General features: G+C 37.6%; 1 protein-coding gene across 1 annotated transcript in view; it reads right to left on the bottom strand.

Annotated features, from left to right (window-relative positions):
• Positions 1–26,320, bottom strand: part of LOC123679632 (octopamine receptor Oamb) — a 132,647-nt gene that overhangs the window by 3,566 nt on the left and 102,761 nt on the right. Inside the window, exons 5-6 of the mRNA XM_045617016.1 lie at positions 21,829–22,090; positions 148–516 (exon numbers count right to left, since the gene is read on the bottom strand). Of these exons, the coding sequence (XP_045472972.1) occupies positions 148–516; positions 21,829–22,090 (631 nt within the window). The remainder of the gene's footprint in view (positions 1–147; positions 517–21,828; positions 22,091–26,320) is intronic.

The raw sequence follows: 26,320 nt of genomic DNA, 5'->3' as shown, positions 1-26,320 counted from the left end.
TTCGCAAACCAAGCGTTTGGTGGCCCATGTTTATAGGACTTTTTTTTCTTAAAATGATCCAAGAAATCTGTAATTTTCGTTTTGTACCTCCAATTTTAGAACACCCATTATATCTTGATACCTCTTTTCAATTTCAAAATCACCCACCTCCTCGATGCACTCGGAGTCTTCCATCATTCCTGGAAGAATTTTCATCCATCTTGTCTCCATTCACCGAATACCTGACGGTGAAACTACTCGGCGATGTAGACATCAGAACCGGCAGATGATTGGGAGGTGTCGGCTTGTGGGCTGAAAGATTCTCGCTGGAAGGATAGCTGACACTTATCTTGATCCTTTCGTGCCTCTTGTTCGAAGGGCTAGGACTACAGCTCCCCAGCGTGGTCAGAGTGCTGCTACTCCCGTTACTGTGGGGTGAACCTGCACAATGGTGGCGACGTTCTGTCGACCCTCTACCCCTGTGAATGCGTAAGGTGAGACGCTGTTCGTCGAATCTGTTCCTGAGTCCTTTGGAACCTGAAAGGAAAATGACAGATTATTTTCAATGTAAAGGGTGTTTTTTTTCGAGGTATATAACTAGGCAATCGTAAAAAAGTTGCAGTGTCTTTCAGACCACCTGTAGAATGATGTCTAAATATGCAGAATACTTCAAAGCTTTTCGGGAATTCAATAAAAAATCGTACAATAATCTGGAACGGCTTTCAAAATATGATCCATGAAATTTGTCGAAAATGGCTCACGTCAAAAAGTATCAAAGATAAATGATGATAACTGGGGTATTCAGAAATCAGAAGTTCATATAGAATAGAGATTATACTTTTGTTGAAGGTATTACAAGGATTCCATTCCGAACGCCAAATTTCCTTGTGACTTTCATTAGTTTGAAGGAAAGTATTGCACCATAAAGGTTTACGTGACTTTAATCAGGCAGTTCTAACGGGTGTATTTTTTCGAGGTATATAACTTAAGGTTGACATTACTGTCCAAGATAGCGACCGATTTAACAGCTGTCAAATGATTTATTCACAGTTTGGTTTGGCAATTCATCATGAATAGACTCACGCCTGAACAAAGATTGCAAATAGTGCAATTTTATTTCGAAAATAATGGTTCTGTGCGGAATACGTATCACGCACTACGTTCATTTTATTTTGTTTAGCGATGAAGCGCACTTCTGGTTGAATGGCTACGTCAACAAACAAAACTGCCACATTTGGAGTGAAGCTAATCCTCAAGTGTATGTTGAAACACCGTTACATCCAGAAAAACTGACTGTTTGGTGCGCTTTATGGGCTGGTGGAATCATTGGTCCGTACTTCTTCAAAAACGATGATGGCCAGAACGTTACAGTCAATGGTGATCGGTATAGAGCCATGACAACCATGATGTCCAGGAGCTGTGGTTCCAACAAGACGGCGCAACATGTCATACGGCTCGTGCCACAATCGATTTATTGAAAGACACGTTTGTTGATCGCCTAATTTCACGTTTTGGACCTGTGAATTGGCCTCCAAGATCTTGTGATTTAACAATTTAAATATGAAAATAAACACCGTTAGACTACTTTCTGTGGGGCTAATATGTAAAGTCATTGGTCTATGTGGATAAGCCACAAACCCTTGACCATTTGGAAGACAACATTCACCGTGTTATTGCCGATATACGGTCACAAATGATGGAAAAAGTCATCGAAAATTGGACGTCTAGATTGGACTTCATCCGAGCCAGCCGTGGCGGTCATATGCCAGAAATCATATTTAAAATGTAATGCCACAATATTATCTTGCGGATAAATGAAATTCATGTCAATCGAATAATCCATTGTTGTTTTATTGCAATTTAAAGTTCTATAGCTCTAAAAAAAACACCCTTTACTAACGGTACCATCTATTTTTGTGAAGTGCGGCTTCTTCTTCTTTGATACAACTTTATAACCATCGGTTTTTTAGAACTTCAGGAGTTATCTCTTTATATTTATATGAAATGTGTATTTCAATGGTTCCAATAAAAATTAGTAAATATATACAGGGCGTTTATGAATGAAAAATTAGGGGGTGATTCCTTGTCAAAAAATAGCGTGGGTTCTTTAATACAGTCTTTTTTTTTTGAGCCCCCTCCCGGTTAGTTACAGCCCTCTGAAGAAGGCTCCCGAAAAGTATTTTTTAATTTTTTTCTTGAACACCAAAAAATTCACAGAAATGAAAGTAAAATGATGGGGGCTTGTCATCTTATTTTTTTATGTTTTATCTGAATCCGAGAGATTTCCCACATTTTCCCGGACATCCTGTATAACAAAAGTTGAGAATGTTTCAACACACCGACTGAATTCAAATTCTCCCAGAAATAAGGAAACAATTAGAGAAGGAAAGGTACACCACTAATTTAATCGGCTTGTTTGGCCATTTAGCTGTTTGCAGAATGACCTCTGGGACAGGAGATTCCCTTACATACATTCCGTCTAGTTTGGTATGCGACCAGGCAAGACAGACAACAAAGACGAATGGAACGAAAGAGCAGCCAAGTGGAAAGTATCAAGAGCAGGGTAGATAAATAGGGCTACAAATTATTGTATTTGTGCGCCCTCCACGTTACGACGTACAGCTAGGAACGTTCTCACACAGACATTGTGATTTATAATTAATTTGGAGGATTGTAAGAAGTAGGAAGTCATGGAATTATGATCTGTCTGAATGTATTCAGACGATTTCAAATTGTTTATCATGATGAGTAATGAGCTAAACTCGGTTAAGGATTATTTATTTACCCGATATGATATTCCATATAATAAGGTTGTCCTAGATTTAGAAGACAATAACTCTGCACCGTATTCTTATATCAAAAATAATTGGGGCAGTATTAATAATTTTGAAGAAAATACAAAAAGAAAAAGAAGTACAGTTTCCAAGTGTGTACTATCATACGATATTAATTATGTATCTGGTTAATGTATCAGCAAAAATGCCATTAACCTAACCATTGTCAAATAGAAGATTTCCACGCTATTACGTAGGAATCATAATCGAAAGTAACCCAAGGAGAATGCATGTCATCGAGGGAGAGTAGCGATATACAGGTTTCACCCTTGTTTCATGAGAAGGAAATGGTGGTGCAGCCGTAGCTTGAAGGCAATTTGATATTTTTCCATCGTTGATAGCATAACTTCCTCTTTAAAATGAAAGACACGTGTTGAAATATACTCGTTTTTTCTTTAATATCAAAATGAAACCTTTCATTGGAAAAACCCTCTACTATTCTATTTTATTTCGTTTGCCTCCTATTGATCTTCACCTATATTTCTTGCGGAGAAATTTCAGCACCGTGGTATGAGATGTAGTTATTCCGTATATGTGTATGATGTAGGTAGAGGGGCCTCAAAGTGCTCTCTTGTCATTATACCCACATGAAACTTGAGAGTTCTGCTTGATACGTTCACAAAAGCAGCAGGCTCTTTCATTTAGGGGAACAGTGTGCAAGTCTGAATAGAAGTTTTACGGTAATCATGTAGCAAACGAATGTGGAATCCGTTTTTCTGGACTTCTTGGATTTGGGGCTTTTAACATCTTCACGTCCTCAGGTGGAAGGATTAAATATTAGGTCCAATTACTTAATTCGGTCTCTAAACTGAACTCAAAACTTCCTGATTCGTCTTAGTTTTCGTGATATACAGGATGATTCACCGCGATGATCTATTGCTATCTATCCATCTAAAGGGTGTTTTTTTTAGAGCTATAGAACTTTAAATTGGAATTAAACAACGATGGATTATTCGATTGCCATGAATTTCATTTATCCGCAAGATAATCTTGTGGCATTACATTTTAAATATGACCGCTACGGCTGGCTCGGATGTAGTCCAATCTGGACGTCCAATTTTCGATGACTTTTTCCAACATTTGTGGCCGTATATCGGCAATAACACGGCGAATGTTGTCTTCCAAATGGTCAAGGGTTTGTGGCTTATCCGCATAGACCAATGACTTTACATAGCCTCACAGAAAGTAGTCTATCGGTGTTAAATCACAAGATCTTGGAGGCCAATTCACAGGTCCAAAACGTGAAATTAGGCGGTCACCAAACGTGTCTTTCAATGAATTGATTGTGACACGAGCTGTGTGACATGTTGGAACCACAGCTCCTGGACATCATGGTTGTTCCATTCAGGAATGAAAAAGTTAGTAATCATGGCTCTATACCAATCACCATTGACTCTAACGTTCTGGCCATCATCGTTTTTGAAGAAGTACGGACCAATGATTCCACCAGCCCATAAAGCGCACCAAACAGTCAGTTTTTCTAGATGTAACGGTGTTTCGACATACACTTGAGGATTAGCTTCACTCCAAATGCGGCAGTTTTGTTTGTTGACGTAGCCATTCAACCAGAAGTGCGCTTCATTGCTAAACAAATTAAAATGGACGTAGTGCGCGATACGTATTCCGCAGAGAACTATTATTTTCGAAATAAAATTGCACTATTTGTAAGCGTTGTTCAGGCATGAGTCTATTCATGATGAATTGCCAAACCAAACCAAACTGAGAATAAATCACTTGACAGCTGTTAAATCGGTCGCCATCTTGAACAGTTATGCCGACTTAAAGTTATATACCTCGAAAAAAAACACCCGTTATTTGCTCATTGACCCAGTATGTAGCGAAAATTAATGAAGATTCGATAAATTGGTATAATTATCACAAAAAGTAGGACTTAAAAAACATATTGTATCTCTAAAACAAAGTGTGGGCGGGCCAATGTTTTTAGGACATTTTTTCCCAAAATAATTCAAGAAATCTCTCATTTACCTTTTTACCTCAAATGTAGGAACACTCTGTATAACATATTTATCGCTTCGAAACATACAATTCTGATCGGAATAACCTAGAGATGTCTCCAAAAAATGAAAATAAATGAAACACAAGAACACATTCAATGAAAATAAGCGATAATGGTGAAGAACGTATGCAGCAAATAATATAGGATCGCAGCAACTTGACTTCGCCTTGTTATTATTCTGCATGGATGCAAAACAAAACGCTGAATATGCACTGAAATCAGTCGATGGAATACGAAATAGCGTGGAGATCTCCTTGCAGCATCCCAATATCTTCTTTCCATGTGCATACGTCAACGATGTCAATTTCAACAATAATAGAATTTCCTCTCCGACGAAATACCGACAGTCATCATCGCTATTCCTTGTGTACTTAATTCATTCATTCAGTCTGGAGGAAAATTGCCAGTCTGTAAGTTTCCGGTGAAATATACTTACTGACAAAGAAACTGCAACATACAGAAGGAGCAGTTTAAATTTGAATTTTTTTTGTTGGTAAAACATAGATAGTATAGCAAGGAGTAAAAGATTGAAATTTGGAGAAAAAAATCGTGAAGGTTTTTTCATGTAAACAATTTTTGTTACTCAAATATTGTAGTCGTTTTTTGCAAGTTTTTTGAATTTTACAACAAACCAGCTGTTTGAATAGATCCAAAGTCGATGTTTGGTTGTTGTTAAAATGCCTAGAGCACGTGTACGCGGAAATGATCGCCAGCTAAGAGAATTTGAAAGAGAAGAGTAGGCACCGGACGTCGAAGGGGCACAAATGAAGTTCAAGATCAACGTCTAAGACTTATGGCTATTAGAGTCCGATTTGCGACAACTCGATCTTCGGCTGATGAGTGGTTAGGAGAACAAGGCCATCCTGTAACTGTTCGAACGGTTTACCGCCGGATAAGGTCTTTTGGACTGCAACATTATCAACCTCATCTTGTTTTACCTCTGACGGTTGAGCATCGCCGGCAACGTTACAGTGGTGTAGAGAACGTCAACATTGGAATGTGAAATGGCATCAGGTCTTCTTTTCTGATGAATCTCGATTCTACTTGGGTGCACATGATGGCCGAAGAAGGGTTAGGTGACGTCGAGAAGAAAGACGTGAACCTCAGTTTGATGTTGAGCGTCATTTACACCGGACAGTAGGCGTTATGATAAGGGGTGCATGCAAGTAGTTTTTATTCGAGGTAACATGACAGCGCTGCGTTACCTTCAAGAAATAGTGGAGCCATATTTCTCCCTCACCTTAACCGACTTGAGAATCCAATATTTCAGCAAGATAATACCCGACCTCCTATTGCCAGAGTTAGATTAAACTTTTTCGGAGTGACCCATGTGAATCTTTTGCCATGGCCGCCCAGATCCCCCGATCTTTAGCCCATAGAGCATGTTTAGGACATCATGGGTAGAAGGCTTGGAAATTTACCCCAGCCCTCACGGACTTTGGCGGCTCTGAGACATGAAGTACAGGTAGCTTGAGATGGTATCAAGAAGAAATAGACCATCTTATTGCATCAATGCCGAGACGTGTTGGGGAGTGTATAGATAATCGCGGTGGACAAACACATTATAAACAAATAAAAAAAAAAAAAATTCTACACCCTTCGTTGTTTACTCCAAATTTCAATCATTTACTCTTTGCTATACTAAATTAATGTTTTACCAAAAAAATTTTTTTATTTGAACAGCTCCTTCTGGGTGTTGCAGTTTCTTTGTCAGTTAGTATCCACTCCGGAAATGGACTAATCGAATAGCGACGTAGGCAATCTCAAAGAAAATTTAATTAGAAATATAATTCAGTTTTTCGATTTCTTACGGAATTGTCTTCTGTTGGGAACTTTTCAGCTTTACTTCCATCTCCCTCCCAAGAGGATGGGTTTCATTGGATTCTCTCTATTATTAATTTCCGTCGAATTAAGGACGTTTTACGTGTTATTCGAGCCTTCTTTGTACGCTAATTCCAATTCGTCTTCAAAGAAAGGTGGGTTGCTTTGATATTCTGCAGATATTTTAACCCAACCGATGGAATAATGACAAACAGCGCGTATTTTTTTTCTCATCGGACATTTTTTCTTGTCTTGAATGGAAAAAATTGAATCAATAATGAAAGATCCTTCCAATAAAGGAAAAATACACGCTTCAACAACGTTTGAAAATTGTTGGATTGATTCGGTCTTCACTTGATAGAAACTAGAAGACAAGAAAAACTAATCAAAAAAACCCCACATAAAACACAAAATTCGACCGAAAATTCTCATTTAAAAGGACAAATATTTGTCGAACGAGAAATCTGGTTGATATATTCGCTTGAAGGCTGCGTCCATCCCTGCGAATCCCGTAGTTGAGTTCATAAAAATCTCATCCAATCAAAAATTTATCATATGGATGGCGTTCTTTTTTTCGACGTAGGAGTTGACATTTTACTTAGCCTCGGCCAGAGATCCCATTTCAAGCAAAGAATCCCGGTCGATTTGAGTTCTTCGTCCCGTGGTGTGATTGAAACGCGTCTGGAATGTTTTCGACTGAGATTCAACAGAATAGCGCCTCCGCTTTCTCAGACAATGGTCCCTGTGAAAGGGCATAAATTGGTTTTTTGTGAACAACATATAGAAATACGACGAGGAAGAAATCTAAATGGACGTCCTTCTACTTTTCAAAGGACATATTATTGATTCTGGGTGAAATAATCGGATGATACGTGAAATTATTTTTTTGAAGGCGATGCAATTACACTTACATACTTCTAAATTGAATAAGAAAAAATCTTGTTGAGCAAATTATATTTTTCAGTTTTTCTTCAATTTCAATAATATAGGGTGTTTTTTTTCGAGGTATATAACTTTAAGTTGGCATTACTGTTCAAGATGGCCACCGATTTAACAGCTGTTAAGTGATTTAGTCTCAGTTTGGTTTGGCAATTTTAAATGATTAGACTCACGCCTAAACAACGCTTGACAATAGTGCAATTTTATTTCGAAAATAATGGTTCTGTGCGGAATACGTATCGCGCACTACGTCCATTTTATTTTGTTTAGCGATGAAGCGCACTTCTGGTTGAATAGCTACGTCAACAAACAAAACTGACGCATTTGGAATGAAGCTAATCCTTAAGTGTATGTCGAAACACCGTTACATCCAGAAAAACGGACTGTTTGGTGTGCTTTATGGGCTGGTGGAATCATTGGTCCGTACTTCTTCAAAAACGATGATGGCCAGAACGTTACAGTCAATGGTGATCGGTATAGAGCCATGATTACTAACTTTTTCATTCCTGAATTGAACAACCATGATGTCCAGGAGCTGTGGTTCCAACAAGACGGCGCAACATGTCACACAGCTCGTGCCACAATCGATTTATTGAAAGACACGTTTGATGGGCGCCTAATTTCACGTTTCGGACCTGTGAATTGGCCTCCAAGATCTTGTGATTTAACACCGCTAGACTACTTTCTGTGGGGCTATGTAAAGTCATTGGTCTATGCGGATAATCTACAAACCCTTGACCCTTTGGAAGACAACATTCGCCGTGTTATTGCCGATATACGTGCACAACTGTTGGAAAAAGTGATCGAAAATTGGACGTCCAGATTCTACTACATCCGAGCCAGCCGTGGCGGTCATATGCCAGAAATCATATTTGAAATGTAATGCCACAAGATTATCTTGCGGATAAATAAAATTCATGTCAATCGAATAATCCATCGTTGTTTTATTGCAATTTAAAGTTCTACAGCTTTAAAAAAAACACCCTTTATAATTCGTAGGGTGCTCTATGTAATAGTTTGTCCCCGTTTTCTCCTTCCACCCACAAAGGCTCATCCCTAAATCCTCCACTTTTTTTTCGGTAAAATATGAGTAGCCAATAGAAAACCTATATTTCCAACTTCCCAAATTAAGGGATAATTTAATGTTCATATGAAAGTATTTAAATATTTTGTAACCACTTTAAATCCATTATCTGTTCACAGTTAGTGTGAGTACTTCTAGTTAAAGAGGGTAATCCATTCAAAGGAAGAAGGTCATATTTAGTTTTTATATACTTAACAATGTATAAACCTGTAACAAGTTCTTGTTATCAAGTTGGATAACAAGAAAATAAACTCAGTGCAAGAAATAGTTTTAGTGTTAGCCTAGACCTATCCATCTTCACTTCGATTATCTCGTAGATAAATACAGAATCGGTGTTTTTACAGAACATCGATTATTTTTGGGTTGTGGCCATACCAATTGGTCATAACAGGCTTAATCCCAAAGATTGAGTTGATAAACTGCGATAAACTAATCGTGGTACGAAACATTGTGTATAAATTCAAAGGGTAGTTAGTTTCGAGCATTCGCCAATTTGCAACCACATATGATGTTTTATGAACAACATATACAGGATCAGTCAATAGTGCTTGATCGGTCGATAACTCTTGGAAATTTTGGCTAGGAGAAGGAATCAATTTTCAACGGAATTGACAGTACTCACCGCATAAGATTAAATTATTTTTGACCCTACAAGCTGGCCCGAAAGTGTTAAAACACGATAGCACTCTGTTTTTTCAAATGAAAGTACCCAATTTTATATCATACTTATAATCTTCAAAAACTACTGAATTCGAAATATTTCGAAATACTCCACTTGTCATCATTTATCTGTGGTACTTTTTGCGGTATTTTTTTATGGTTTAAAAATATGTAGTTGCAAATTGGCGAATGCGCAAGGTACTAATCTTTGAATTTACACACAATCTTTGTCTTGTTTCTTAATTTTTCTAGTCCCATCATATGAGCAGAAATGCAATGGAATCATCAAGTATCAGATATAAAATTATAGAAATTCAAAAAAACAACTTCCAAAATATATTCGAATAAAATTTCATTACAATATTGCCAGTAGTTTCAGCAAAATCGTGAAAATGTGTATGCATTTTTATCTTCAACGCCATTTACCTTGAATACAGGTAGCATTACGAAAATTTACACTAAGCTAACCCCAATTAATTTTTCAGTATTCTACTTAGAGAGAGGGTCACCTCTTTTAGAAAAACCTAGATATAGAAAATATCCCAAAAAATTTCGAGTCTTCTGCGTCCGTCAATATTTATCCCAACTGGATTTTCTTTCTTACAATTCAAATCAAGTATTTCGCCTAAATTGGTTTCTTCGTCTCAATCAAGAATGTGACTCTTTCTGTTTTTTTTTATATGAAATAGAACTACCAACAATTCAAGCAAATGTCTTCTTATTGTGAGTGAAATAGTTGGAATGAGCACCCAAGTTTTCTGTGGCAAAGTCTTATATCATCCATTAGATTATGAGTAATATCTATGGCCTCCAACAAATAGACAAAGTTTCCTCCATCCATTCCTTCAATTTCTCTACCATCTCATAAAATATTTCGCAGCTATTCCCTTTTATTGATGTCGAGTATCAGTAATTCACTACTTCCCCTCACAAGAATTCCCGTTGAAGAGTTAAACCTATTTATATAGTTCATTCCACACTGATTCTCCCCATACATTACGAGCCCCCGTGTACATAATTAGTTGACCTATTTATTCTCCAGCAGCATGAGCTTTATAGCTCTCTCTCCTTGCCGCCTATTTGTTGCTGTTGTCTCATCCTCTACGAGGCTATTCTTTCAGGTTATCTCTTTATTTAGAGAGCATTTCATGCGACGTTCTTTGCTCCGCAGAGTATAAATTCGGGATAGCGTTCCCAAACAATGAGCACTGAATTTTTCATGCTAATACGCTAAATTGTGGTGCTAACACACCTGCTGCTGTTTTAGCCTATTATTCTATTTGGTATGGAATTCCGGTTTTTACTCGTTCTGGGGGGGTCATGTAATCAACGTGGGCTCAATAAAGACTGCATGATGTTGACCTAATCCTCGAATATGTTTTTGCTAGGTAAAATGTGTTTTTATCAAAAGGTTGATTTGATTCACATAGGCGTACAATTTCGCTTCCGCCGTTTTTTATTTCCGAAATTCGAGGCTTTATTGTAAAAAACTGGTATTATCCATCACTGACTACTAAAGCGTGTTATAGAACTTTTAACATGAATTTTATTTATCCGGAAGATAATCTTGTGGCATTACATTTCAAATATGATTTCTGGCATATGACCGCCACGGCTGGCTCGGATGTAGTCCAATCTGGACGTCCAATTTTCGATGACTTTTTCCAACATTTGTGGCCGTATATAGGCAATAACACGGCGAATGTTGTCTTCCAAAGGGTCAAGGGTTTGTGGCTTATCCGCATAGACCAATGACTTTACCAATGACCACAGAAAGTAGTCAAGCGGTGTTAAACCACAAGATCTTGGAGGCCAATTCACAGGTCCAAAACGTGAAATTAGGCGGTCACCAAACGTGTCTTTCAATAAATCGATTGTGGCACGAGCTGTGTGACATGTTGCGCCATCTTGTTGGAACCACAGCTCCTGGACATCATGGTTTTTCAATTCAGGAATATATAAAAGTTAGTAATCATGGCTCTATACCGATCACCATTGACTTTAACGTTCTGGCCATCATCGTTTTTGAAGAAGTACGGACCAATGATTCCACCAGCCCATAAAGCGCACCAAACAGTCAGTTTTTCTGGATGTAACGGTGATTCGACATACACTTGAGGATTAGCTTCACTCCAAATGCGGCAGTTTTGTTTGTTGACGTAGCCATTCAACCAGAAGTGCGCTTCATCGCTAATGAACGTAGTGCGCGATACGCATTCCGCACAGAACCATTATTTTCGAAATAAAATTGCACTATTTGCAAGCGTTGTTCAGGCGAGAGTCTATTCATGATAAATAGCGAAACCAAACTCAGAATAAATCACTTGACAGCTGTTAAATCGGTCGCGATCTTGAACAGTAATGCCAATTTAACTTAAAGTTATATACCTCGAAAAAAAACACCCGTTAGTAATAATACTTCAAATAGATTCAATATCTTCACCTTATGTGATTATTGATGATGCCATTCCTATACTGATAGCTAAACTGTAAAAAAATTCACATCTCACAACGCATAGTGAACTGTGGTTTTTCTAAATATGGCGTCCATTAATAATATTCCAATTCATCATTTCCAGCGTTGAGCCTATTTGCATTCATTTCCATTTCGTGAACCAAACAAGCTTAAAGTTCATCACCAAACGAATGAACTCGCTAGCTGTTAAAATTTCATGGTAAAATACTTCCAATGCGGACGGAATGCGTTTCGAACAGATACAAATTTGAATTTCATATGCACGGGATGCATCATTCTGATGTTGTTATTGTTGGCAATGCCGAATTTAATAAAGGGCAATTTAGTTATCCAATGAATCCAATTTCGGGGCATAACTATGCTTGTATAATGTCAATAAGTGATTCGATTCAAAGGCGAAATGATTTCGTTTTGATTCATTAGTCTCGATAATAGATCATTAGAATAATTTAGGAGAATTTATGGAAGCAGGTTATTTGAAATGATGGAAGGTATATTTCAACGAAATTCCGACAAACTCAACAAAAAACCAAGAGCTAAAATCTAAAAGATGACGATCAAATATTGAGAAATCATATCATCACAATTGTATACCAACTGACAAAGAGACTGCAACACCCAGAAAGAGCTGTTTAAATTTTAATTTTTTTTTTGTAAACCGTGGATAGTATAGCAAGAAATGAATGATTGACTTTGGAGAAAAAATCGTGAAGGTTTTTTCATGTAAACATATGAAGGGTGTTTTCTTTTAGAGCTATAGAACTTTAAATTGCAATAAAACAACGATGGATCATTCGATTGACATGAATTTTATTTATTCGCAAGATAATCTTGTGGCATTACATTTTAAATATGATTTCTGGCATATGATCGCCACGGCTGGCTCGGATGTAGTCCAATTTTCGATGACTTTTTCCAACATTTGTGGCCATATATCGGAAATAACACGGCGAATGTTGTTTTCCAAATGGTCAAGGGTTTGTCGCTTACCCGCATAGACCAATGACTTTACATAGCCCCACAGAAAGTAGTCTAGCGGTGATGAATTGCCAAACCAAACTGAGAATAAATCACTTGACAGCTGTTAAATCGGTCGCCATCTTGAACAGTAATGCCAACTTAAAGTTATATACCTCGAAAAAAACACCCGTTATAAAGTTGAAAAATGTCTATTTCTCGTATAATAAAATATTGTCAAAGAAAAAAGGAGAAAGAGATATTTTGTGAGCTGTCAACAGAGATAAAATGTCAATCGTTTCTACCGTTATAGAAAAAAATAATCTCACTAAACATTCAATATGCTGACAAAATTAAAAACCAGCCAAAGTTCCCTGTGAAAACATTTATGTCACAGAAAAAGAGAATAACGGTGGAGAATCAAGATGTTCAATTATATTCAATCAAGGCGCGAATATTTCTAGACTGAGATAAGGGCCCCCTTGGATCCTTGGCCTGTAGTCTGGAGGGTGAAATCCAGATTAGCGCATAAGGAAGAGTAAAGTAACGCATAAAACGTGCCTAATTTAGCGGAAATAAATGGTCCTCAAGGTAGAAAGAGAGAATAACTGAGAAGTTCGAAACAGGAGACAATTCTGTTTCAACTCTCGAAACTAAGTCATATTTCTGATCGCGTTTTCTTTGAAGAAGCTCAGATGGTTATTCGATTAAGGCATTTTCGTATTTCCAAGGATCCTCATCCCATTTTCCGCTTATTTAATTTACAGTTCCAGGGAATTAGGGATCCCTTTGAATGACTCGCAGAGCAATTCATCAATCTACGTATAATCTGATTTTTAAATTCATAACAACACTCTAAGTTATCCCGGGAAAATTGAATCAAATGAAATTATACGGAATTAAAGGTGTCCCAAAAGAATGTTTATATTTGCTTAAATTACTCCGTGAATCCGATAATCTCTGGATCAGCGTTTGGATTTATTAATAGCCTCGTGTAACTTTGTAGTTTTTCTAAGTACTCCAATGAATTTCATCTTTCCTTGATTAGAAAGTGGACTTGTCTTATCGAAGCCTCTGAAGGCATGCAAGAATAAAATATGATCTGAAGATGTATCTGAAATTCCTTAACGAGCTTCGAATTGTCATAAACTTATCTCGTCCCTTATCAATGTCCTAGGGATATTACTACTGAACTTTTCAGTATCAGTATGACATGTGACCTTCCCCAGTTCTGAACACGCCTGAACAAAGCTTACAAATAGTGCAATTTTATTACACCCTTTATATGTCAAATTATTAGAGATGACTGTAGTCTATAATCCCGTAGAAGTCTCATTACTAAGATCTGATCCTTCTAATTCAAGGCATTAAATAGGAATGATACATTTAAAATGTGCAGGAGATTTTGGTTAAAACTTTTAATTCACGATAATGTCCTTATTAATTACTAGTTTCTTGAGTGAACAAGAGATTGAGGTTCCGCTGAAGCTAGTAGAGTTCTCAATGATTATCGAAAAGTCAGTAATGACCTACGTTCGTTTCGTATTCACATTCAAAATGCCATTCAAAAGAATTCATTCATTTTGAAGTTATTGGGTTTTTCCAAAGAAACGAATTACCCATTTAAAACTTTGGACAAAGTCGTATTGATTTATTTCATGCAATCAGAAAATTCTATGAAAAACAGGGCGTTTCGCAAGTAAAAACGTTTTTGGTACACCCAGTGTATTTCCAAAAGTTTGGGAATGTAGCTCTAATGGAGCGTAATGATACTGTGTAATGAAACATTAGAAAATGTTAAAGCCTAAGCAGTATAATGGACTTGTTTTCATTTTTTTGTTAAGGATTATTTCTAAAAATTTAAGTAAAATGAAACAAAAATGTGGAAGAATCATTGAAATATCTCTGGAAATGAAAAAGTTATGGCACTTTGAAGTTGCGCTTGGAAGAATAATTTCACAGTCTAGTGTCTGACGTCACGCCACTTATACGAGGCGACTGGTATTCGCAGAGTGCTTACGAATTCATTGGTGTACAATTGCTGGTGCCGTTCGTGTCGTGTTTTGTTCGTTACACGATGACTGAAATAAAAAAAATCCTACAAATATTGTATTGTGCCCATGTGTGCAAGCACGAGAATTAAAAACCCCAATAAATTGTTTTTTCATGTACCAAATGACATGAATCAAAGGAAGAAGTTGTGCAAATTAATGAGGCGTGACTTAATTGGACCTAAAACAACTTCATATGTGTGTGAAGATCATTTTGATGTAAGTACCTATCAGTACTGGCTGTCTATTTCTGATAATAAAAATACTAAGGTGTAAGTTGGTTTGAAATAAGTTATTGAGTAAAAATAACTTTTTCCTTTCACGAAGCCTTCTTCCATTATGGTGACATAAAAACAAAATTCGAGTTAAAACTACACTGTACAACTACAAACGGCGCGAGAGCCTTGGCGCGGCTAAGTTTTTAAACGTAATTTATGGTGTAGCGATCACAGGCAAGTGGCGTGACGTCACAGACAAGTCGGAGACCAAAGACGTTCCGCGCTAAAATCCGTAAATTTAAATAATCTATTTCTCAGTCATTTATTGATGGATTTTCAAAATTATTTCACTGATTTATCAGTTTTGCCCTATATTTTAATTCTATCGTGTCAAATATAGTATTATCAACATGAGCAAACTAGTCCATTGGAGAAAAAACCAGTTTGTTGTTGGTGATAATTCCAAACCTCTCTTCGATCTGACCATCAATGGATCCTTGGGAGAACTAAGAGCGCATAAAGCCGTCTCTAATCCTCAGATTCGACCCACGCAGGAATACCGGAGTCGGCCCCGAACGAATTTCCAGAATTCTCTTTTCGAGTTAACACCAACTCCCAACCGATAAACGTTCCCGAAGTTATGTAAAGCTACCTGATAAATCGACTAACTGTTCCAATTTTACGGCGACCGCGTACGACGCGAAATTCGCTCGCTAGTTTCAATTAGCTCGAAAAAGTTTGGCCGGGAGGCGCAGAGAAAATCCGGAGAATGAAAAGACGACGGAGACGGGCTGGGATAACTTGACCTGGCGTAAGCTTTTTTAGGGTACAAACGGGCATCTTGTAGATTATTAGTTTGGCGGTGGTGATGAGGAGGATGGAAAAATATACGCGGTAACAAAAAGGAGTGTTATGTAGGTATGGGCTTGTAAGGGGAATTTTATGAAATAGTACACAAATATAAGAAGGCTGATGACGAAAAAAGCCCTCAGTTTTCTAGAGGGCTTGGACGCATAGTAATTCCACACATTTAATTCTAATCTATTACGTTTTAGTACTAAAATAGTGAAGGGTGTTTTTTTTAGAGCTATAGAACTTGAAATTGCAATAAAACAACGATGGATTATTCGATTGACATGAATTTTATTTATCCGCAAGATAATCTTGTGACATTACATTTTAAATATGATTTCTGGCATGACCGCCACGGCTGGCTCGGATGTAGTCCAATTTTCGATGTCTTTTTCCAACATTTGTGGCCGTATATCGGCAATAACACGGCGAATGTTGTCTTCCAAATGGTCAAGGGTTTGTGGCTTATCCGCATAGACCAATGACTTTACATAGACCCACAGAAAGTAGTCTAGGGGTGTTAAATCACAAGATCTTGGAGGCCAATTCACAGGTCCAAAACGTGAAATTAGGCGGTCACCAAACGTGTCTTTCAACAAATCGATTGTGGCACGAGCTGTGTGACATATTGCGCAGTCTTGTTGGAACCACAGCTCCTGGACATCATGGTTGTTCAATTCAGGAATGAAAAAGTTAGTAATCATAGCTCTATACCGATCACCATTGACTGTAACGTTCTGGCCATCATCGTTTTTGAAGAAGTACGGACCAATGATTCCACCAGCCCATAAAGCGCACCAAACAGTCAGTTTTTCTGGATGTAACGGTGTTTCGACATACACTTGAGGATTAGCTTCACTCCAAATGCGGCAGTTTTGTTTGTTGACGTAGCCATTCAACCAGAAAAGCATTCATTTTTAGCTAAACAGACCATTTCAAGAAATAATCCTGATACACGTCGATTTTTTATTTTATTTTACCGTATTTTAAAATAATAATCTAATATACAGGGTGAATTACTTTCGAGTAATGGCGTCACCGTCATTTTTTTGAAATGGAACACCCCCATTTTGTCCCAATTTTACGATTACTCTAGCTGATCTGATTCCAAAAATTCATCACATTTTGATTCCTATTGGTACAGGAAGGACAAAAATACAATAGTTTTGTGTGTGCTCATAAAGAAACGCGTAACATTCTTCATCAGTTAAATTAACAATATTATCAAAAATTCTTATTGTCTAGCGGCAATTGGTTTGAATGTAACACCCTGTAGTTTGTTACATTTTTAGATTAATGAAAATGAGATGTTTCCAAACATGTTTGGTACTTGTGGTCTAGCAGACTTATTTCTTATTTTTATACATTTTTATTATATCTGAAAATGTAACAAACTACAGGGTGTTACATTCAAACCAATTTCCGCTAGTTTCGCAAGAGTAATGCCCAATTTATCATTTCAAATTTCGTTTTCGTTTATCCAACATGCTAGAGAAAATAAACGTATCTACGCTCCTGTGGTGGAGTAACGTAATTTGCTTCAATTTGCTCTGAACTCTACTCCAGCATTATGGGAGAAGTGATGTTGACTTCTTGTTAGGAAATTGCCAGAAAAAATTCAATTTCACTGTGGTTTTTACCTCACCGAGACTATATAAGATTTTAATCGATAATCCAGAAACAAAAAATTCTCAATGTGAACAAACAATTTTTTATGAGATTTCATTCCCGACTAACCCATTCCGATAACGAATATTCAAAGCCGTTCGAAAAATTGATTTCAATTTCTATGTGCGATTAAAATTTAATATGTTTAGGGTGATTTCATGAACTATAATTATCTTTTTGGTAGAGTGCGACAAACGGTAAATGAGATTCGTCTATACGATGAATGAAATTACATTACATTCGATATACAGGGTGAGTCAATGTTCCCTGGTTCAAGGGCGTGGATATTTATATCTGTGATGTGAGAAAAAGGGAATTTGATAACGAAGTTTGAACCAAATTAATCGAAAAAATTTTTTCATTACCAATTCTTACCTTATACTGGGTGTTCCTAAATTAAAGCAACGAAGAAAATAAAGAGATCAATTGGATAATTTTACGAATAAAAAGTCCCATTGATATGAGTCCACAAATGCTTAAGTTTCGAGATACAGAGTGTTTTTAGTATGTCGTACTTTTTAGTGATGCTTATAACAGTTTACCAAATCTTTATTAATTTTCGTTACAGAGTGGGTGAATAAGTACCAAAACTTATAATTAGTTGATTCTTTATAGATTACTCGCTGGATCTTTATAATAATTTTGACTGTCGATTGGACTCCGTAGTGGAATGATGGAGCCATGTTATATATCGATGCAAAAATTCAAGTTTATTGCACTAAAACAGCATCAAATACTGCTCAGAATCATTAACACGTTATTGCTTTTGATCGATTGTGAGCTCGCGCGGCACCTATTCTGCACACAGATTTCTCATGTACAAATATTCGTGAATGATATGATGTACACGTTCAGATGATATGTTCACAATGTCTGCTATCTCGATTAACTTCTCTTTACAGTCATTCAAAATTATTTTGTGAACTCTTTCGATTTTTTCGTCGGTGACAGCCTTTTTTGGGCTTCCACTTCCTTCGTCGTTTTCGGTGCTGATTTCACCACGTTTAAACTTAACATACCAATAAATGATAGTTGATTTTCCTGGTGCAGACTCCGGAAACTCTTCATCAAGCCAAGATTCTGCTCAAACTGTATTTTCCTTCAAAAGCAATATTTTATCAGCACACGAAATTCTTTTTTTCCATGTTTTTTCAAATAACAAAAGTAGCTACACTCACAACGCAATATCTCAGAAACTAATGGTCGGACTGCTAACAAATTTTGACACATATCGTTTGAAGGTTGGAACTAACTAAAAATCATATGGATTTAATACTAGCACCGCCATCTGTGGATCAGACCGGAGACTTTTCAATTGGCCTAATATCTAGGACAGATACAGATTGTCTGAAAACACGAAAGACAGTTTTCATAACACCTATGTACAAATACACGCACCTGAGGCTGAATTCTTAACAGGTTTTCAGTTTACCGCATGATGAAGCATTCCAGTTCGTTGGTTTCAGTTTTCAGTCGGCTTTTTGTTTTTCAACGAGGTTGTTGGAATGCTCGGTCGACGTAAAGGCCTGCTTGATTAGTTCGATTTCTCTTTATCGATTTTTCTATGGTGCAGAAGTCAGTGCACCCTAATCAGCGGTGATGCTTCAATTAATCAATTGAATTTTATTGTTTCATATCCGGATTCACTCCAACAATTAGGAGGTGAAATCATGTGGTTGTTAAATCATCGTGTTTCACTGGAGATGGAACATTTTTTTTTTTTTTTGAATATAAGAAGCAATAATCGAATTATTATCTGACTACTGATAATTAATAATTGAGGAATTTATTTGAAATACAGGGTGTTCCTTAATTGGAGGTACAAATGAAAATTACATTATGCCCGGATCATTTTGAGAAAAAAAGTCCTAAAACCATGGCCCACAAACACTTTTTTCCAAGATACAGGGTGTTGAAGTTTGATTTTTCCTCACAGCACTTTACTTTCATGAGGTATTTAGCTTAAATTTGGCACTGAGATTTCATCATGTGCATTGCTAATTTTGAATGCAAATCTACAGGGTAATATTTTCTCTGGAACAGTGTTCGCTTCTTCCTTCTGAACTTTTTTTTGATGAGCCCCTATTATTTTGGAAAAATTTGAACAGAAACTTTAATCTTCTAATAAGAGGTTAAATTTCAAATAGCCTAGCATCTAGGCGGTTGTTATCTTTTGACATTTGATAAGTGAAAACGATACACGCTTCAATAGCGCATTGAAATTGCTAATACTCACTACAAAAATGGTGAAAGTTTTGCAATAACAGTTAGCAAAACTGAAGCACTTTTGGGTCATCGTGGAGTACCTACTCGGCCGGATATAGTTCAACTAATCTAATGATAAATTTGGGCTGTTGGTATACGTTGATGATGTGACGAATCGAAACCGTATGAGTCGATCAAGAACAACTGAGAATATTGTTGCTATATCTAGTAGCATTGATGAAAACCTAGGTTTGTCGATTCCTCATCCATCTTGGGAATTAGGCATTCAACAAACGAACTTCAAGCGTATTTTGAACAAAGATTTAGGACTAGAGGTTTTTGAAAGTGACCAGGATAAAAGCGCAAAGCTCCTAACGTCAGTGCATTTTATAATGTTTTATGAGCTTTGCGATCGCTAATCGAGTCACCGAGTGAACAAACCACTAGTATTTCAGTACATTATCAACATTGGCTAATTTCTTTCGTAAACAAAGGTACACAGAACCGAAACAACATAAATCCCAGGGGACCCTGTAATTGGCTGACCTTTGGTGGTCCTGAATCCCTGATTAATCGCTCGAGTAGTTCTGACTGCCGCTTTGTAGATCCTCCAATAGAAGAAGAGCATCACGAACATGGGCAAATAGAAACTGCCCAGAGCAGAGTAGACCACGTGAAAGAAAAGATCTATGCCAAGGCTCCATAATCGATTCAAGAGTTTGAAGATGAAATTCGTGAAGTTATCGAGGACCTACAGCCGCAAATGTTCAAATTGGTAATAGAAAATTTCATAAAAAGGATATGGTGGTGCATATAGGCGTGACTGCCATTTGGCTGGTATCGTTTTTCATCATTAATTGCATACTTTCCTCTTCACAATTAAATAAACATCCATCTTAAATTATACCCTTTTTTTCTTATGTCAACATGAAACCTGTTATTGCAAAACCCTGTATATGTATACTCTCGAAACTGCACCTTTAGGATGCTCTCTCCGCTCAAAAACACATCACGGAAAAAATCATACATTTGATTCCCATAGAATAGAGTTTAATATTGTTAACTTAGTACATAGACTGCTGAAATATGTGGTAAGAGCAAGGTTTAGAGTAAATATGACAAAAGCGCAAAGTTCCTAACGTCAGCGCCTTTTTATATTCTTTTATTAGCTATGCGATAGCTAATCGAGTCACATAGTGAACAAACCACTAGTATTTCAGTACATTATCAACATTGGCTAATTTCTTTCGTAAACAAAGGTACACAGAACCGAAACAACATAAACCCCAGGGGACCCTGTAATTGGCTGACCTTTGGTGGTCCTGAATCCCTGATTAATCGCTCGAGTAGTTCTGACTGCCGCTTTGTAGATCCTCCAATAGAAGAAGAGCATCACGAACATCGGCAAATAGAAACTGCCAGAGCAGAGTAGACCACGTGAAAGACAAGGTCTATGCCAATGCACCACCATCGATTCAAGAATTTAAAGATGGAATTCGCGAAGTTATCAAGGCCATACAGCCGCAAATGTTCAAATTGGTAATAGAAAATTTCATGAAAAGGATATGGTGGTGCAAATGTAGCCGTGACTGACATTTGGCTGATAACGTTTTCCATCCTTAACTTCGTCTTTACAATAAAATAAACATCAATTGATTCTTCTTAAATTATACTCCTTCTTTCTTATGTAAAAATGAAACCTCTCATTGCAAAATCCTGTATACGTATACCTCTCAATACTGCGATTTTAAGCTTCTCTCTCTCCGCCTAAAAATGCACCACGTAAAAAGTCATGCATTTTATTCCTTCAGAGTATAATTTAATATTGTTTACCGAGTATAAAGACGGCTGCAATAGAAGGTTGTACTGAATATGATAAAAGCGCAAAGCTCCTAACGTCAGTGCATTTTATAATGTTTAATGAGCTTCGCGATCGCTAATCGAGTCACCTGGTGAACAAACCACTAGTATTTCAGTACATTATCAACATTGGCTAATTTCTTTCGTAAACAAAGGTACACAGAACCGAAACAACATAAATCCCAGGGGACCCTGTAATTGGCTGACCTTTGGTGGTCCTGAATCCCTGATTAATCGCCCGAGTAGTTCTGACTGCCGCTTTGTAGATCCTCCAATAGAAGAAGAGCATCACGAACATCGGCAAATAGAAACTGCCCAGAGCGGAGTAGACCACGTAGCCGGCCTCGTTAGTCAGTTCGCATTTCCAGGGGCATTGTTGCTGCTGCTGATGCGTCGTGGACGCCGCGACGGCAGACGTCGAATGCTCCATGCTCGTCGACGTTTCGTTCGCAGTGTCGTCGTCTTGCACCTGTAACAAAGGACGCAGGTTCTGTCACTACTGGCCTGTGCGATCTATAATGCTAAAAATAGACCGGTCCCTGAATATCACTTACGAAGAATACGTGTTTCTGTTATTTGTGATGGGGTTTTTTTTTATTGGTACTTGACGGCTATGATGGGTCGATATGGGTTGGAGAAGAGTTATGGATAGGATGACATGAGAATGGTTTTATTTATTCGATTGTATTCGTGTGGATCGGTTTGTTTTTATCGATGCGATTTTTTGAGATGGGGAAGCTGTTGCAAATACAAATGTTTTTTTCGAAGTATATAACTTTAAGTTGGCGTAACTGTTCAAGATGGCCACCGATTCAACAGCTGTCAAGTGGTTTATTCTCAGTTTGGTTTGGCAATTCATCATGAATAGACTCACGCCTGAACAACGCTTGCAAATAGTGCAATTTTATTTCGAAAATAATGGGTCTGTGCGGAATACGTATCGCGCACTACGTCCATTTTATTTTGTTTAGCAATGAAGCGCACTTCTGGTTGAATGGCTACGTCAACAAACAAAACTGCCGCATTTGGAGTGAAGCTAATCCTCAAGTGTATGTCGAAACACCGTTACATCCAGAAAAACTGACTGTTTGGTGCGCTTTATGGGCTGGTGGAATCATTGGTCCGTACTTCTTCAAAAACGATGATGGCCAGAACGTTACAGTCAATGGTGATCGGTAAAGAGCCATGATTACTAACTTTTTCATTCCTGAATTGAACAACCATGATGTCCAGGAGCTGTGGTTCCAACAAAACGGCGCAACATGTCACACAGCTCGTGCCACAATCGATTTATTGAAAGACACGTTTGGTGACCGCCTAATTTCACGTTTTGGACCTGTGAATTGGCCTCCAAGATCTTGTGATTTAACACCGCTAGACTACTCTCTGTATGAGCTATGTAAAGTCATTGGTCTATGCGGATAAGCCACAAACCCTTGACCATTTGGAAGACAACATTCGCCGTGTTATTGCCGATATACGGCCACAAATGTTGGAAAAAGTCATCGAAAATTGGACGTCCAGATTGGACTACATCCGAGCCAGCTGTGGCGATCATATGCCAGAAATCATATTTAAAATGTAATGCCACAAGATTATCTTGGGGATAAATAAAATTCATGTCAATCGAATAATCCATCGTTGTTTTATTACAATTTAAAGTTCTATAGCTCTAAAAAAAACATACTTTAGGTCCAATATGTATTCGATTCGATATCTAACAAGAGACTGAATCATACGAAATTAATGTCAACATCAGAATCACACAAGCATACAATTTGATCAATTACGCCCACGCTTGTAAATTACCTTGTTATATCCAAATCCAGGAAATTTCAAATAAGGGCTGCACCACCTACGCGAAAGTGGGGGAGTGCCGATTATTAATGCCCGTGAAACAATGGATGGAATCTGGGCTAAGATTTTAATACTTGTAGAAGGCAGGGAGGATTTCCATTTTCCATTCCCACTGTCATCCAGAATCCCCTCGAAAATATTTTGATACGAACAAAACCTTATACGTTGTGTCAATTCGAGTTTGTGGATATTTTAGGTGAACTTGGTCGATATTCGTAACAAACCAAATAAATTTTGGTATTTCGGGCTTTTCTTATATTTGAATAATTGATAGGAATTGGAATGATGGGCAAGGTGAGGTAGAATGAACTATTCGAAAAGTGAATTATAGAAAGAAGAAAATGTTTACATTAATGAAAATATACACACTGGCAAGATTGGGGAAATGGGCAAAATATCATTGGAGTTGATTTTCTCTTGAATCCTCTGGCCGATATTAGTAATTATTTTTTTGAGTTGAAGCTCTTTTCAGATCTCTACAACTTCCGGTTAGACCGGAAACAGCCTACTACTTTCTTATTTCAAATGTCACACCCAGTATATTAGTGCGTCATTAGATAGCTAATTTGATGACAATTTCAGCAATATGCTATAACTTGGGTATAACCTCAACGGTTTATGGGTTTAATATGAGATTCTTATGAAAACATTGTTGGCGACGAGCACTCACATTTTTTTGAATATTTCTGCAGAAATATTTTTTTTTGTCATGAAATAAGCTATCTAATGACGCTTCATTATACTGGGTACGCCATTTGAAATAAGAAAGTAGTAGTATGTTTCCGGTATAACCGGAATTTGTGAAGATCTGAAAATATTTTAGAAAGAAAGATCATTGTCCCAAACCTCAACATGCAAATTTTCAGCACATAACTATGATTAGTTTTTCATGAACGTTCCATAGGCCATCGCGGTGAATCACCCTGTATTAGGCCAATTGAAAAGTCCCCGGTCTGATGCACAGATGGTGGTGCTAGTATCAAATCCATATGATTTTAGTTAGTACCAACCTTCAAACGATACGTGTCAAAATTTGGCAGCAGTCCGTGAGATAATGCGTTGTGGGTGTAGCTACTTTTGTTATTTGAAAAAATATCGAAAAAAAGAATTTCGTGTGCTGATGAAATATTGCTTCGTGAAGGGAAGAAATACAGTTGAAGCAAAGTCTTGGCTTGATGAAGAGTTTCCAGGGTCTGGACCAGGAAAATTAACCATCATTGATTGGTATGCTGAGTTTAACCGTGGTGAATTGAGCACTGAAGACAGTGAACGCAGTGGACGCCCAAAAGAGGCAGTCAACAACGAAAAAATCAAAAAACCTCACAAAATAATGTTGAATGATTGAAGTGAAGTTGATCGAGATAGCAGACTTTGTGAAGATCATCTGAACGTGTACATCATATCATTCACGAATATTTGTACATGAGAAAGCTGTGTGCAAAACAGGTACCGCGCGAGTTCACAGTCGATCAAAAGCAACAACGTGTTAATGACTCTTAGCAGTGTTCGAAGCTGTTCAAGTGCAATAAACCTGAATTTTTGCGTCGATATGTAACAATGGATGAAACATGGCACCATCATTTCCCTCCGGAGTCCAATTGATAGTCAGCTGAGTGGACTACACACGCTGAACCGAATCCAAAGCGAGCAAAAACACAACAGTCAGCTGGCAAGGTTATGGCATCAATATTCTGGGATGCGCAAGGTATGATATTCATTGATCACCTCCAAAAGGGCCAGACCATCAACAGCGATTATTATATAACGTTATTGGATCGTTTAAAGGATGGAATCGTTGAAAAACGGCCTCATTTGGATGAGAAAAAAGTGCTGTTTCATCAAGACAATGCGCCGTGTCACAAATCAATGAAAACAATGCCAAAATTTCAGGAATTGGGCTTCGAATTGCTTCTGCATCCACCGTATTCGCCAGATCTGGCCCCCAGCGACTTTTACTTGTTCTCAGACCTCAAAAGAATGCTAGCTGGAAAGAAATTTAGCCCCAATGAAGAAATAAACGCCGAGACTGAGGCCTTTTTTGAAGCGAAAGACAAATCGTAGTACAAAAATGGCATCGAAAAGTTGGAAGATCGCTATAATCGCTGTATCGGCCTCCGAGTCAACTATGTTAAATAATAAAATCGAATTTTGGCAAAAAAAATGTTTAACTAATGGTAGACCGGGGTCTTTTCAATTGGCCTGTTAATGATCAGCGTCAGTTGAAGCCTTTGAACGAACATATTCGTAACGAGAGATGCCATCAGAACTGAGCACCCCAAAATTCCAACCCTGTTTCGATGCGTGCTGAAGCTTACCGATTGCGAGCTGAAAAGTAAAAAAAAAACATCGCACATACTACGGTAACACTGATCCAGCAATATCAAATCCTCGGTGTGTTTGCTCCACCGGCCCGAGACCGATCTATATACCTTCTAAAAATAAACGGTCTAGTTCCCTCCAAATATTCGATTAAACTTGCGGCCGACTGGAGCTTGTCAAAGTACGCGATGTAATTCCGATAGTTCACAGAGGATTTTCGAGAGCGAGATGATTGATGGAAATAACCGTATATAATGGGATATCCACCCCTGATGAAAATGGGTTTCCGCGGTAATTGCTTATAATGGGACAACGGTCTTGTTAATCCTCCAAGTGATGACGCAAGTGTAGGCTTTAGGACGTTAGAAATGGTGCCCAACTTCCTACTGTCGAAGATTTTTTACATAGCACAGGGTAGATGTAAAAAAAATCTTGGACATTAGGAACGAAAGTTTATAAGTCACTAAAAAAATAAGCCATTGGTCGAAAACATAGAGTAATAAATATAGATAGAGGAAGTATA

The sequence above is a fragment of the Harmonia axyridis genome, chromosome 5 (genome assembly GCF_914767665.1).
Source record: "Harmonia axyridis chromosome 5, icHarAxyr1.1, whole genome shotgun sequence".
Lineage (NCBI taxonomy): Eukaryota > Metazoa > Arthropoda > Insecta > Coleoptera > Coccinellidae > Harmonia > Harmonia axyridis.
This window is presented reverse-complemented; position numbering and strand designations above follow the sequence as displayed.